General features: G+C 40.0%; 1 protein-coding gene across 5 annotated transcripts in view; it reads left to right on the top strand.

The window, feature by feature from the left end:
- ZDHHC9 (zinc finger DHHC-type palmitoyltransferase 9) overlaps positions 1–16834 on the top strand; it is a 70394-nt gene that overhangs the window by 24764 nt on the left and 28796 nt on the right. For all 5 annotated transcript variants that reach the window (XM_063431870.1, XM_063431873.1, XM_063431871.1 and 2 more), the window contains 2 exons: positions 956–1247; positions 7570–7730. In XM_063431870.1, the coding sequence (XP_063287940.1) occupies positions 1081–1247; positions 7570–7730 (328 nt within the window). In that variant the 5' untranslated portion in view covers positions 956–1080. The remainder of the gene's footprint in view (positions 1–955; positions 1248–7569; positions 7731–16834) is intronic.

Raw genomic sequence — 16834 nt, forward strand, 5'->3', positions numbered from 1 at the left:
TTCTCATTGAGAAGCATTGCAGACACGCAAAGCATGTGTGGCAGATGCCACAATGTACCAATCAGATGCTTATATATAAACGACCTGTACCAGCATACTTTACATTCCAATTCTCAACGTCAAATACACAATTGAATATATGTTAATCCAAAGCCCCTAGTGGCTGTCTGTCTGATAGCCACCAGAAGGAATGGAAATTGCAAAGTGTAAACCATGCTTTTTCTGCACTGTTCTATTTGCAATGCTACAGGAGCAGCAACTTGCCCCTACATCACTTCATCGTGATTAAAGGGACACTCCGTTCACCATAACAACTTCATCTACATGACTTTGTTATGGTACTAGGAGGCACTCTGGTGCACTGTTACCACTGACTGCTCTAACCTACTCAGTGGTGCCCCTGCCTGGTGGCACTCCACACTTCTGGAAACTGAGATTCCAAACCTGGATGCCACTTGGGGGACTCCACACTTCTGGAAACTGAGATTCCAAACCTGGATGCCACTTGGGGGACAGACAGATCATCCATGGAGGCACACTCTGGGGTTAAACCATTAGAGAATGATTTAACCCCTTTAGGTAAGAGTGTGCCTTTGGGCCTCCTAGCACCATAACAACTTAATTTAGATAAAGTTGTTATGGTGACTGGAGTGTTCCTCTAAGAACCAGGCATATTTAGGATTCTATTATGTTAATATTGTTATTAGCATTTAGTATGTTTTTTATTTAAATAAAATCTGAATGCATCATTATGTTTATTTCCTAAATCATTTGAAACGGTTCTAAGGTACTTTGGCTTTTGCTTTAACACATTGCATGCCAATGGTGACAGCATTCTAAAGCAGTAGAGTGATGGTGCCTTTTTTTTTTTAAAGAATTTTGCAATTCTTACTTTTAGTGTTACAGCTGGTTAACCTCAAAAATATTAAATTTATTGCCTTTGTCTTGTGTGTAGGTCTTCTTTGGCCTAATTATGATGCCTTGCAAAGCAGGGCTACGGAGGGTGAACATTGGATAGCATAACTGGAAGTGTTTGTGGACTGAATTCACCAGAGAAGTTAGAACATCAGGAGTGGAATCATGTCGGTCATGATGGTGCGGAAGAAGGTCACCCGAAAATGGGAGAAGCTACCTGGGAAGAACACCTTCTGCTGCGATGGCCGAGTAATGATGGCTAGGCAGAAAGGCATCTTCTATCTGACATTAATTCTCATTCTCGGCACGTGTTCTCTCTTCTTTGCGTTTGAGTAAGTTCCTGATTTTACAAATTTCTGCTGTTTTTTTTTTTTTTTTATTTAAAATATATATTTTTGGTAATTCTGGAAAATCTTTAAAAATAAAATAACTATGGTAAGGTTACAATTTCCACTGTAGGCAAATTGCCATGTCACAAGTATCTGGTGCTTATTTTGTAATAGAAAAGTAGGGCAAAGTTCAAAAAGTGGAACAATCACCATGGAAACTAGTGGAATAATATTGAAGAATCCACTGGTTTCCATGGAGTTTGCACTACTTTTAGAGCTCTGCCTCTTTATTTTTTTATTTTTTTATGTAATCCCCAGTGTTTTTATTCAATTAAGAATTAAGGATTTGCCCAATGTTTTAATGTCAGGGGCATTGGAACTCCTTCAGGTGGCAGTAAAGAATTGGTATATGGAGAGGCAGAAAGTGGGGTATGAAAATAAGGAGGGGGCGGGGGGCAGTGCTGTATTCTTCCCAAGGCAAATAAGGCATTTGCCTTTGGGGGGCATTACCCAGGATTTTGCCCCCCCCCCTCCAAAATACTCTCTGTCCCCCTGGTGTTCTGCGGCTTTCACCGACTGGCCACATTGGGCCCCCCCCGAGATGTGTGCAGTGGAGGTGGCAAGGGGGTTGTGATCTTCTTGCTCTGCTCCATCACGCACCCTGCTGTGATGCTGGGAGCCAGAATATGACATTTCTCCTGCCCAGGCATGACTAGACGGCCTGCAAGGGAACAGAAGAAGATTACTACTCCCTCGCTGTCTCCATTGCGCACACACCCGGCCGCACAAATGGCAGTAAAAGCAGCCACATTGGACCCCAGGGACAGGATCCACTCCAGCTCTCCCAAAGGTAGGCTGGTTGGATAAAAAAAAAAAAATTGAGAGAGAATGTGAAGATGTCTCATGAATGTGTGGATCTCTCAGTGAATGTGTGCGACTGTGTGTGTGTCAAATCAGTAAGAGTCTATATCTGGCAATGATGTGTGTGTGTGTGTGTGGGCCTGTCGGTGAGTGTTTGTATGCCAGTGTGTCTGTCAGTGTTTGTGTTCTGTTGGGGATTGACCGATATTGATTTTTTTTTAGAGCCAATACCGATAATCTGTGAACTTTCAGGCCGATAGCCGATAACTTTCTTATACCGATATATTCTGTACATTTACCATTTTCAAAAAAATAAACTATTTCTACACAAATCTACTGTTAACTGAACATGCTTATTTTATTTTTTTGCAACTCTTTTTTTATTTTTTTTAAGGTAAATGCACAAAATATACATTTTGCCAGTCAGAATTGTTTGTTTTCAAGCATATATGTGTGTGTGTAGTGGATGCAGTGAGAGTATTTTATTAGTGGATGCAGTGTATGTTTGTGTAGTCGATGCAGTGTGTGTGTTTGTGTAGTGTGCATAGTGAATGCAGTTTGTGTGTGTGTGTGTGTGTGTGCGCGTGCTTGTGTACTGTGTGTATAGTGAATGCAGTATGTGTGTTGTGTAGTGTATATAATAAATGCAGAGTGTGTGTGTGTATAGTGGATGCAGTGTGTGTTTGTGTAGTGTGTCTGTATATAATGAATGCAGAGTGTATGTATTTGTGTAGGTATGTAATGTGTGTATGGTGGGCATTTTAATTTTTGTACATTTTTGTTTTTTTTGTTTTCTCTTTTTTAGTTCCCCTCTCCCTGCTTATTACCTGGCCAGGTAGGGGGGGATGTGGCATTCCCCAGGGGACCCAACACACTTGCTTACCTTCCCAGCAGCTCCCCTGCCTAATTCTCGTGGCCTGTGTGCTGCGCGGAGCGTTGCCATGGTAACCGGTGGCAAAGCTCTGACCGCCGCGGGACTCACAAGAGTTAGACAGGGGAGCTCAAGGGAGCTGCTGGGAAGGTAAGTAAGAGTGTGCTGGGCCCCCCCAAGGACCACCGCGGGCCCCCCTGGACCCTGATGGCGGACCTGGTCTGCATTATCGGCATCTTTATTGCCCGATACCAATACTGCTGAAAATACAGAATATCGGCTGATAATATCGGCCAGACCGATGATCGGTCGATCCCTAGTTTTGAGTAACCCTTCAAGTAAGAACTACATTTTATAACACTGGTACTAGAACCCATAACTGTGCTTATTCACACCTTGTAAATATAACTCTGTATGTCTGTGATCTATCCGCTTTTTATGAGCACATAAGTTCTATCTTCAAGCTCGCCTTTTTGGTCTTGGTGTCAAAGTTTCAAATGTCTAGTGAGTCTAATAAACTAATGCATTATTGACCCTCTTAACCCCTTAAGGACCAAACCTCTGGAATAAAAGGGAATCATGACATGTCACACGTCATGTGTCCTTAAGGGGTTAACTACTGAAATCTGTTTAATTCAATCCTAAAATAACAAATTATTAACTTCTTGAGGGTAAAACATATCCACCAAAATGTAATATATATATATATATATATATATATATATATATAGTGTATTTATGTTTAGACAGCACATGTTTCTATTACATTTCATTTATTGTCTGCGAATAATTATATATATTGACCCTTTAAAATGCATATTTAAAGCAGACATACATTGCTTAATTATCATGTGCAATGTGCTAGATACTTAATTAGTTATTTGTTAAATGGGTCAGAACTAATTTGTTTGGCTGTCTGTCAAATCACACGCAACAATATTTGTATGTACCAGTGCTGAACACTAAATAAGATTTTATTGCTTTTACTTTAAGTAGGAGCCCATTAGATTACTAACAAAGTAGAAGAAGATCCGAGCACTCAGAACATTTTTTTTTTTTTTTTTGCTGTCTGTATAGGGGAAATAATAAAGACTGCACAAAAAAAAAAAAAAAAGTTTCTGAGTGTCCTGGATCTTCTACCTTGCAAGTATATTTTGAGGCATGTCAGCCCCTTGGTCAGCCCCTTGTTCTGGAGCCGTTATCTGCAGTTGCTCTCCATCACTGGCACAGTGTAGGCACCAGGAGAGCAGACTCCTTTTTGCTACATGGAAACATTAGACCATTAACGACATTTGGAGAGTGCCTTGTACTGTATGATAGAATTTTTTTACAAGTAAAATTAGTGTTCTCTTTTTTTTATTTTTTTTATTTAACTGATTCTTTGTTTTGTGATTGAGGTACAATGTGTCAAGATGTAAAAACATATATCACTTGTCTAACTGTGAGTATACACCCAATGTCAGGCTGTTACAAACCCAAAACTAGGTCCCCTCGTCAGCAGGTCATCAGGGCCGGTGCAAGGATTTTTGACTACACAGGCGAAGATGCGTTTTGCCGCCCCTCCTCCCCCCCAAAAAATGCATCTTCACCTGTGTGTCATGTAACCCACCCCTTTTGAATTTCTTACCCCCTTCAGTGTTTTATATCCTATCATTTGAATATCTTACTCCCTTTTTCTCCTTTATGTGTCTTACACCCGCTTTGCTGTGTTTTATCTCCTCGTGTTTCTCTTACAACCCATTTGTGTATTTTTTACTTACTCCAGCCCCTTTGTCTCTCTTTCTTCTCCCCAGCTCCTTTGTGTGGCTTTTTCTCCCCCAAAGTCCCTTTGTATGTCTCTTTCTCCCCACAACCCTTCTGTCTGTCTATGTGTCCTCCCTCAGCCCCTCTGTGTATATCTTTGCCCCCGTGTGCATTCAGCCTCTGTGACTTTTTTTGTGCCCCCCAGCATTCCTGTGTCTTTCAATGTCCCCCTCCCCTCCTGTACCTTTAAATGTCCCCCACCTTTTATTGCCTCCCCTGAACCTTTTATTATCCACATCCCCTCCTGTACCTTTTATTGCCCCCTCCCTCTTGTAACTCTTATTGTACCGCCCTCCCCTCCTGTAACTCTTATTGCCCCTCCATTTCCTCCTGTAATTCTTATTGCCCACCTCCCCTCCTGTAACTCTTCTAGTCCCCCTCCCCTACTGTAACTCTTCTTGTCCCTCCCCTCCTGTATCTCTTCTTGTCCCCCCACCTGTAACTCTTCGTCGTCCCCTGTAACTTTTATTGTCCCCCCTCCTGTAACTCTTCGTCGCCCCCAGTAACTCTTGTCCCCCCCTCTTGTAACTCTTCTCTCCCCCCGTAACTTGTATTGTGTCCCCCCACCTGTAACTCTTCTCCCCACCCCTGTAACTTTTATTGTGTCCCCCCTCCTGTAACTCTTCTCTCCCCCCTGTAACTTTTATTGTGCCCCCCCTCCTGTAACTTATCTCCTCACCCCTGTAACTTTTATTGTGTCCCCCCTCCTGTAACTCATCTCCCCACCCCTGTTACTTTTATTGTGTCCCCCTCCTTCAACTTTTCTCCCCACCCCTGCAACTTTTATTGTGTCCCCCCTCCTGTAACTTATCTCCCCACCCCTGTTACTTTTATTGTGTCCCCCTCCTTCAACTTTTCTCCCCACCCCTGCAACTTTTATTGTGTCCCCCCTCCTGTAACTTATCTCCCCACCCCTGTTACTTTTATTGTGTCCCCCTCCTTCAACTTTTCTCCCCACCCCTGCAACTTTTATTGTGTCCCCCCTCCTGTAACTTATCTCCCCACCCCTGTTACTTTTATTGTGTCCCCCCTCCTGCAACTTTTCTCCCCACCCTGTAACTTTTCTTGTGTCCCCCCTCCTGTAACTCTTCTCCCCACCCTGTAACTTTTCTTGTGTCCCCCCTCCTGTAACTCTTCTCCCCACCCTGTAACTTGTGTCCTCCACTCCCCTCCTACCTTTCATTGTGCCCCCTTCTTCTCTCTCCATGTAGCGTGGTTGAGCGGGCGGTACGCGGTAGAGGATGCTATTTCCTGTCCCGGTCTGACAGGAAGCAGTTTGTTGCATCTCCTGTCAGACCGGGTAAACCGCGGCTCGGCCACTCTACACGCAATGACCGGCAGGACGGGAGCACTATGCAGGGTGCTCTCCTCCTGCCGGTCACCCAAAGATTGCGCCCCCCCGGGCCGGTGCCGCCTTATGGTAGCGCCGGCCCTGCAGGTCATTAGTGGTCATGTGTACTCATGCCAGATTCAGGCTGTCCTAGAGACCTTCTGTAGGGTCATCTTCCCTCTGTCCCCGTTTTCTTCCCTGACGTGTCTTTTTAGAATTGTTGGTGTGTGTGTGTGAGAGAATACTTTACTTTAATACTGGCAATGCTGTGTCCTTCTACTATCTTGAGTGTTTGTGCAAATAACATTCCATTCTTAAAATCACATATTCATTGACATAAATGGCTATTCAAAGGTTATGACTCAAAGGAACACACCAAGCACTATAACCAAAGTAGGAAGTGGCACCAGCAAACACCAATCAAAAACAGATTGATTATTTACAATGTGGGGTGTAGTGATTGTGGTGCTTGCAGTGTTGTTTAAGCTCCCCAGCTAGCTCACAGGTTTCCCTATTTTGCCATTTTAAATATTGAGAGGTATGATTAAGGTTGGGGTTCATTAACAAGTGATATCGAAACTTTATCAACAGAGTTTATGAGGGATAGGATGAAACATTTTTTTTTTTTTTTTTTAATTTAGAGTAAAAAAAAAAAAAATATGAGCCAGTTGTATTTTCATGTACTTGTTTGTTTTGGGAGTTGGAGGGTTACTACAACCACCGTGACCATTAATGCTTGTAGACGTGGTCATGGTGGAAGGAGTCTGTTGTGCAGCGTTTCTGCTTACATACAGAGTAATCTGCACTTATTGGCCAGGAGCTGGTTGAACCCAAGCACACGTAACTTGGGCAGCCTGGAACTCTGTTCCGGGCTTTCTAATATCAGTTTTGTGCAAAAGTAAAGTCTGTCATCAGGGTGTACTGCACGCTGGTCACAGATATAAAGAGATTCTCCCTTGCAGGATCGCAAACTTTAGTTTCCCCTCCTGGGCTCCCCACCTCTTTCAGTTTCCAACATTGGCATATTATAGTTTAGTTTTTATTTTTATATATAATTTAAAGCCCTCCCTTTGTTCTCCGTTCCTCCCTCTGTCCTCCCTCACCTCACCGGCCCAGAGCCCGCACATGCGCTGCAAGCCAGTGATACAATCCAGTCAAATGATTCTCAATGAGGAACACTTGATTGGCTCAGTGATGGTGCAGCTTGACGACAGATGGGAAATGGAAACAAAGCGAAGGGGACCTCATTTGCAGGAGTTAAGTTTTAATCTATTTAATATATATAGTTTTTTTATATATAAAAAAAGTGGGGATGGACAAGGTCAATAGGGCATAATAATGCTAAAGAAATTTTGTCAATAAAAGGATTCTAGTAATCCTTTAACATGTGGAATATTAGGCATTTATACTGTACCTGTTTAATTTTATTTTTTTTAAATGTACATATTTTTCATTTGTAGGTGTCGTTATCTGGCTGTGCACCTCTCTCCAGCAATCCCGTTTTTCGCTGCAGTTCTCTTCCTGTTTTCCATGGCTACTCTGCTACGGACAAGTTTCAGTGACCCAGGAGTTATTCCTCGTGCGTTGGCAGATGAAGCAGCCTTCATAGAAATGGAAATAGGTGAGTCATGATAAGGGAATCGACTGGATTTGGCATACAGGAGGAGGGTGAGCTCTCTCTCTGCTGGGAATTTCTTGTGATATTGATTTTGAGGTTTTGTTTCTGTTTTTTTTTTTTTTTTAAACAGAGGTTATTTTTAAATTTCTTTTTTTTTTTTTTTTTTTATGATCACTTCCTATTTGGCCTGCCCTCAGAAAGAACATCACACGGAAATCATGTTTAGAATGCTTTTTAAATATAGCCTCTTAACCAAGTAGTATCTGCATATGGGAATTTCAATGACTCAGAAATTATTTATGTTAAATTGTTATCATAGTTTGTAAACCTATGTCATATACCACAGATCAAAATAACCATTGTTTATATACTTAAAATCTGTTTTCCACTATTAGCCAAAGCAGCTTTGTTATGCCGATAGATGCTTGTTGCACGGTTTGTATCAATATGAATATCCCCGCAAGGGCCTAGAAAATGAGATGCTTCCTTTACTTTTTACATTTATACTAAACATTTTGTAAATGGCATCGTAATCCAATTCATACATGGCAAGGCAAATGAGGAGGAGAAATATAATCTCTGTATGCTTTCTCTGTGCTGATTATCAGTTGCAAAAGACAGTTTATAATAATGATAATGAGGGAGTGAAGATTTCTAAACATTAATTAATTTTTCATCCCTTACAAGTACATACATTTATTAAACAATAGGATACATAAAGCTAATTAAAAAAATTCTGGGAAGTGGCAAATCGAGTTTTAAACACTTTCGATGACATCATTCCATTAAGCATTGCAATGTTTAAAATTAAACTCCCTTTTATTCCAGATTCTATCTACTCACAGAGAAACATTAGGACACACCAACACTGTTCCTCACAGTGAAGCATTAAACCAATGCTTCTTTATGTGAAGCAATCACTTCTGCTTTGAACAATAGTTCAAAGTGAGTGACGCAGGAAGCCCTCCCGATATTTGGTTGATATCCAGGAAGTGTTACTAAGGAGATTTACAAAAGCCCTGATTACTCTTTAAATCAACACTTGTAGAAAATAAACCTACAGTGACATGCCATTAACTCCTAAATTAACACTTTTTTGCAAACTGGGTTGAGTTTTTAAAGCTCTCCACAAGGGAATTTACCTAATTAATGACCTACTTATTGCACTAATATTTCAATAGGGTCCTAATTATTGCAAATAAGTTAAGAAACATTTTGGAATTATATAGTTTAGTTGAAATGATTAAAATGCAAAAACTGGAAATACGTAGGTTTCTATAGTGTATAATACCTTTATTATATAAAATGGACAAACGGTGGTCAAACATCTCCCACCCCCCAATATAGAATACTCACAGAAGGAGCATTCACAAAGAAGTATAAAGTAATTGTAATAATTATTACGCTTATTGCTTAATAGTAACAATGTATTTACCTTATGGTTCCACGGTAGCAAAATAGCTAGTTCTTACGGTAGATACTTTGTAAATAGCGGACAAGATAATATCCATCTCATTTAGACCACAAACAAGGACTATCGTACTGTGCCTCTTTAAGATAGGCTCTATATATAATCTCCATCAGGCCTTACCGGTGATCGTTCACGTTCCCTGAGGAAGTGAGTGCATACTCATATAACGCGCACGAGCAAAACGATCACCAACCTTTCAAATTTGGCTGCTCTGAGGTTCTGTAGTTCATATTCCTTTACCGGCCTATCGATTAGACTCAGGAGAGTTTATTATATAAATACCAAGTACTGTGAGTACAGAATTGTTTGTCCATTTTATATAATAAATGTATAATACACTATGTATGGAAGCATATGTCTTGTTTGTGCTTTTTAGCCATATCTCCTAAAATAGTTTTTTTTCTGGGATTGTAAAGGACATTACTTCTAACAAGCAGTATTAATATACAAGGCTTCCTACAAGATTCTGGTGCAACTATCCCATTACTGACTGTACATGGTTTATACTTTAAAATTTTTAGCACACTTCAGGGTTTTGTTTTTTCATGTATTTAGGCACTCATGATAGCAGAGTGTTTCATATCTATTCTGTTTATTTTGATCGCCTAAATATCTAATATTTTTTAGATAATGTTTTTTTTATTTTTTACGTTGAATAGGTTATAATATTTTTATGTTATAATGACATAGACCTTAACTTGCCCTTATAGTTATACTAGTCTAAACTTACATTTGGTCACTTGATAATGTTTCACAAACTTTGTTAGATAAGTAAGCAAACTTTGAATGGGATGTATTGTAAAAGTCATCAAGAGTCTGGGAATGTTTGGATGATCTCATGGTCATAGCCTGTGGACCTGACCCAGTAAAAAAATGAATTATTACAGTGTTCTCTAGTCAGACAGAGTGTCATCTACTCCCCCCACAGACCCTCGATAAGACAGATGGTCTTTTGGAGACTAACAAAGCAATATTCTTAAAAGTCAGTCCTGGAAATAAACAATTAGCGCTATCTTGAAGATGTTGTCACAGTCAATGAGGAAGTTCAGTTGTGCAAGCTAGTCCTTTAATGTGCCACACAGGGATGGCTGAATTTTTGTCTTAGGGCTATTTCACTGGACTACAAGACCTTTGACCATATTACCGAACTGCTAGTCTTTCTTACTCTGGTTTCCCTACATGTGCTTCCTGTATTTGATTTTTACTTTTTGTTTTGTCTTTTGTAATTGTGCTATTGTGTGTGTGTGTTTTCTAATGTTGTATATTGTCCTTATTGTTATAGTGTGATTATTTATCTTTCCTAATTTTATGATTTGATTACCTATTTTATACAATAAATGTGTAGGATTCCATTGAAACTGTTCTTCAATTCCTTTCAATTGTAAGTACGGTAGCTTCCCTCTGTTCGATAGGAGCATTTTTTCTTTTATGACATTTATATTATTCAGATTAATCTTTAATGCGTGTCTTTACAGGGATTATAGAGTATTGTTATGGGTAATTTTCGTCCCCGTGATGTTTCAAAATCATCAAGTTTAACAGAGCCTTATAGATAGTGCAGTTCACAAATATTTGGAATACCAACAAGTATAGCCGTCTCTGAATTCCCATCACCCAACAGGGTCTATTCATATCTGTTATTTACTGTTTTATCGACTCAGAAGCTCTGTAATGTTAACTATACTTCTGGTACTACCAGCTTCATTAGAACACAAATGTAATATTCGGCAAAAGGGACCAATGTTCTAGAATTATTTTAATTGCTGTTTAGCTCAGGCTTGTGTAGAATTCAGCCTTTTAGGGCTATTATCCTGCCAAAGTATTAAGATTTCTCCTTATTGTTCCCAACCTATTAACTCTAAGCTCCATAGTAATTAATACTATAAAAACCTTGCAGGCCTATGGTCCACGAGGACCTGGAATGAAACCACTTAAAAATAAGGCTCCATAAAACAATAGAGCTGACCTCTTTGTAAGTTTAACCAATAGGGATATATTCACTAAACTTTGCGTGGTGACAACTGATTAGCAAAATGTAGGCTAAAACGGAAGAGTTTTAACATTGCTGTTTTGGTCTACTTTTCATAACTCCTGTTTGAATTTATAAATCTTCATCAAACTAAAACTTAAAGGGTACCTGATAAGGAAAAAAAATCATCTTCCTTTAAATCATCCCCACGTACACTGATTAAATCATATATCGCAAAGATACATGATGTATTCAATGTAAAATATTGTGATAAACTCATCTCCATTCTTCTAAACTTCAAGGGTGTTATTTGTTGTGTACCACCCACCTCTGGTCTGTCCTCGGCTGCTCCTGCTTTTTTTCTGCGATTTGATATGCTTTGAGGCCTCCTCAGTGACGTAGACAAGCTGGCTTTGCTGCCAGTATGCTGGCATCTTAGCTAAGTGATATCCGTTCCTCCATTTCTATACTCCCTAGCCAGCACTAGCCGAGTTGGCTGGTGAGTTTCCATAGCAAACTCAGCACATGCACAGTGGTTTCTATGATTTGGAGAGCAAAAAGACCTCCTGTTGGTGCTCTCCCTTGTCGGTCAAATTGTCAACACAGAGTCTATGCTAACGATTTGACTGAGAAGTGGGAGAAAACCCTATTTTTAAATAGTTTTATTTTTTTTCTCCAAAGCTATGCATTTGCTAGAAAAACACCTAGCACAATGTATAGATGAGATTACATGCTTGTTTAAAGGAGTGTGAGTGGTTTGGGGCAAGACAGGTACATTTTCAGGATTGAGAACAAAGTCTCTTAGAAATAAATGTATCGTTGCAGATTTTAGAATTTCCTCAAAAAATTCCCTTAAGTGGCAAAATTTCCTCCCGAATGACCTTTGGGAACATCGGAAATTAAATTTTTCTCCAACCCGCCCTAATTTTTACACTGTTGTGAAATTAAAAATCCTTTTGGGATATTTATGGGAATTTCCAGAGGTGAATCCCAACAGGTTCTCCTGCTTTAGATGCAAATTTAGAACTCCTCTATCCGTTTGTTTGCTGATTGCATTGTATCTTACTGTTTCTATGATATAAACCTGCAGATCTTTCTGATTCACACTATGACTGCGTTACTACCAACCTCTGTTCTGCATTGTTCAACCTGACTTAATAATAGGGGTGTATGTTTTCAATGACCAAGTGTCTATATTTAGCTGGTATGATGTAGAACAAGTTAAACAAGAGCAAGTGCTTTCTTTTCCTTGTCCAGAAAAAGATATTGAAGAGGCACAAATCCTTGTAATTGACATATCTCTGTCTTGCTGAATTAACGCTTTCAAAGTAGGAGTTCATCATGTTTGTAACTGTCTCTATAAAACACACATTTTTGTGATCGTGCTGTAATTAGAACTTGTGTCAATCAATCACCCTTTTTATTAACAGTGAATGTGAGTAATGTTATTTGAATTCTCTATAAATGGAGTTAAATGACTACACTGAGATTATGCTTGGTAATTTGATAAGGTTTAATTAAAAAAAAAAAAAAAAAAATCTGGGAAAATATTCTGAAACAAAGGAAGGGATAGGCGACCTGCGCACCAGAACTCGCAGACTACAACTCACACAATGCACAGGCAGCATGATGGTCAAGATCTACAGTACTTAGAGTGCTAGAGGTTTCTCAGACCCCCTCCATGCTGCAATTTGGTTACAGTTCAAATTTATTGATTTATTGAGCGTGAAGGGGATCTTGAAAATGCTTTTATTGTGATTGTGAAAGCAAATTGACACATGGACTTAACAATTTGATGAACGTGTCCATGTATTCAGGTTATTTGATCCCCTCCCACTGTTGCATATATTAAGGATACAAGTTAAAGATTTGCAGGGCGGCAGATGATCTGTGCACCACACTCCCTCTTGACATGTATTGCATGATGGAGGACAAGAGTGCCATTAAATCCCAGAATCATCTGGTGGGTGTTAATCACTAAGCAGTGACTAGTGATCTCATACTGCACAGATGGTGATGTCAGGAATGACTTATTCCCTTAAACGAATGGGTAATATTACACAAATCACCTTTGTGCATCTGGAGATCCTAATACATGTCCCGTGTCCCGGTCTTCCTGAGATTAGTGGGAGTTCCACTGTAGCAGCTGAAACAGCCAACATACCAATAGAAACATAGAAACATAGAATGTGACGGCAGATAAGAACCATTCAGCCCATCTAGTCTGCCCAATTTTCTAAATACTTTCATTAGTCCCTGGCCTTATCTTAAAGCTAGGATAGCCTTATGCCTATCCCACGCATGCTTAAACTCCTTCACTGTGTTAACCTCTACCACTTCAGCTGGAAGCCTATTCCATGCATCCACTACCTTCTCAGTAAAGTAATACTTCCTGAAATTATTTTTACCAATATGTAACTCCCACTGATCTCAGACAGTACTGGGACATGAATGTCCCTGTGCTGCTCTTATAATAAAGTTCTCCCATTTACCCCTACACTGGCCTAACATGCTACACTACACACTGACCCCCTACATTACAATGAGACCCTACACTATCACATAAACATTCCAAAACAGGTTAAACCCTACACTCCACTACACAAAAACATCCTCCAGTGTACGTTAATCCCTACAGTACCCTAATACTAGCCATTAATTCCCTACACTTCCTTAATACCCCAACGTGAAAATATAATGTAAACTAAATAATGCAGAATAGTGAAGCATGGATTATGGGGAAATAATGCAATCTGGATTCTGGAGACATTTTTAAACCACTCAACCTTTGGTCTCCAGGTTTCTTTTAATGTCTCCAGAACCCAGAGATTGAATTATTTAAAAAAATAAAATAAAACAGTTTATTATTATGTCATCATATTTATGTATTTATATCTAGGGATGTGATCAGTTTACGCGTTAATATTCCAATATTGTTTTGAATACATTGTAAGGGGATTTCTAATTCGTAACATAAGGCTATTCCTACCATACCTAGGATATTTATTGTAACCTTCTTTGTTCCGAGATTTGGTGAACGTTGTGTTATATTTAAGCCATGGTAATTGGAACCTCATGTGTGAAACTCATGTCATGTGCCAAAGTCAAACATTTGAAGTTTCTTAGGGTGCGCTGGCATTCGGACGAGGACGCATTGGCGTAGTGGAATAATCGGAGGTCCGGAGACTAAGTCCAGGCGCATGCCTGGATGAATACTTACAAGGAAATAAATTAAAGTCCTTGCGCATGCGCCTGGAATCAAGTACGGACATGCGCATACCATAAGCCGTAATCAAGCTCATTCGGCTGGCGGCCACTTATGGACCCCCGCCCCTTCTGAACAGGTAGGGACTCCTGGGTATTTAAGGGAGGCAAGGAGAGGCTCAGTATGCACGATTTGCCCTTGAGAAAGGCGGTTAGACCGCCGAAACGCGCGTTGGGCAGCCTGATTCACTGTTACTTGAAACGATCCTGTATTTGGATAGAACTTTTGTCGAGTGCCTGGACAGCTTGCAGGAAACCCTGCAGTCTTCGAGATTTAATAGAGTGACTATTATGATTTTGGGTTAGGAGCATTTATGGCGATTTAGCCTTCTGTTTAGCTCTGTTTAGACTCAGCCACTTTCATACTTTCTTTTCCTCTATTTTTTATCTCGCTATCCTTTCGATTTATTTTCCTTTGATGGCACCAGATAGACCAGGGACTTTTTTACTGGCTACAATTAAGCATATACTCCTTAGGATCATCGAAAGGTATAGGGAAACCAAGAATAGCTTGGACTAGGAGAATTCAATGTTCTCTTTCCTTGCTTCTCGGTACGAACGAGTTATAAATAGGCTGTAGCCTTGTGGGAGGTCTTTGTCAGCAACTATGTTTCCTCACTATTGCAATTTTGTCTCAATGCTCTAGTAACTAACTGCATTTATGTGAAGGCTGTTGCTGCCCCTACCCCATAAGGCTTTTTGCCGTACTGTCCTGCCACTGTACTACTGCAGTCGCATTGTTTCACTTTTTATTATTTTTTCCTAAACCCTCACATTTTTTGGGGGTAATACACTAGGTGTGTTAGTGTGATATTATGTGTGTTCTATTAAAGTTTTTGTTATTTTTAGTTTTAACTGCTTTGACATTGTAAATTGGGGGTAGCGGTCGTGAGATTAGAGCTCCGTTTTTCACGGGGAACTTTCCTCACTTCCTTTTTTTTTTTTGAATTTCTATACATAGAGGGTTAAGCCCTATACTACCCCTGTAACCCTTCCTCAGCTTTTTGGTCAGAGTTTTCTCTTTGACTGAGAACTTATTTGTTTATATTTTTCTGGTTTCAATACCTGGGTTACTTGAGTGGTTACACTTATTTAAAGAGGAAATTATGGCAGGTTTTTTATCCAACAAACTGGACAGTAGCATCTGGTGCAAGGATGCAGACAATGTCTTTTCAAACACTAAACTAGACCCTAATGCTATGACCCCGGATATCAATAAATCTTTCAACAAACTCCAAAGTCTATACAAGAGTCAGATTCGGACCTGTTGGGAGGTCTCCTCTCTTGAAAATTACATAAAGAGAGAAATGATACCGAGGGGTCTTAGGGTGAGAAATACTCCCTCATCTCATTCTGAGAATACTGAGCTAATGAAGGAGTGGGAGTGTGCAGCTGGAACTTGTTCTAAAACTTTTATGAATATCATTTGTAAATTTGAGCAAGACAAACTCAAGACAGTGAATGCTAGTCTTGATGAGGAGATCAGCACGATTAAACAATTTCAAAGTGATCCTAATTTTGCATTCATGGAATCCAGGCTAAAACAAAACCTGGATAAATACCAGGACATAGTAAAATTTAGGAAACATGACAAATTTTTGAGGGATCTAAATGACTATGAAACTGGGAACATCTATAAATCATTTAATCGAAGAATTAGACGCACCTCAGATAATGCCTTAACATCTGACTACGACTCCTCTGATACAGACTCAGGTAGTCAAACAACTCCAGCTGAGTCCCAACCACAACCGTCCACCTCCACAATGGCTCCCAATCCAAGGGGGATCCTTAAGAAAGGGGTTAATTTTTTAGCCATGGGCAACCAGGAAGAATTCCCAAGTCAACGTACAAGATACCAAACCAGGTACCCAAGGGGAGGGGGGCGAAGGAGAAGGTACTAGATGCCACCCGAAAAACAGTAACTGAGTCACAAGTCATGAATCTGTCTTCTCGTATATTGAACCAAGACCAACTTAGGGTTCTTGGAAGGGGACTATCATTCGTACCGACCCCACCTTTTGACAGATTCAGTTGGATCAAAGATCTCCACCTTTTTATTCGCAAACTGGCATTACACAAATTCCATTCAATTCAGAATGAGAAAAAGGCTAGAGATCTTGGATTCACGACCAAAGACTATCAGTGCCTGACTACCCTCCTCTCTCTCCTGGATGAGAACGACCCAACTATCACCCACAAATATACCGACCTAAAACCCAAGAGTAGATACACACCGAGTTTTGCTGGCTTCAGGAATATAGAACTTTTTCTTGAAGCAGCAAGGAACGAGATTGAAAAAATCAATTTTAGATCCCTCTCCATTCGATCAAATGACAACCTCCATAAAAAGGAGCAGCGGGCCTTGAAATCACTCCAAGACGATAGTGATATCATTGTCAA

This window comes from Pelobates fuscus, chromosome 9 (genome assembly GCF_036172605.1).
Source record: "Pelobates fuscus isolate aPelFus1 chromosome 9, aPelFus1.pri, whole genome shotgun sequence".
In the NCBI taxonomy this organism is placed as follows: Eukaryota; Metazoa; Chordata; class Amphibia; order Anura; family Pelobatidae; genus Pelobates; species Pelobates fuscus.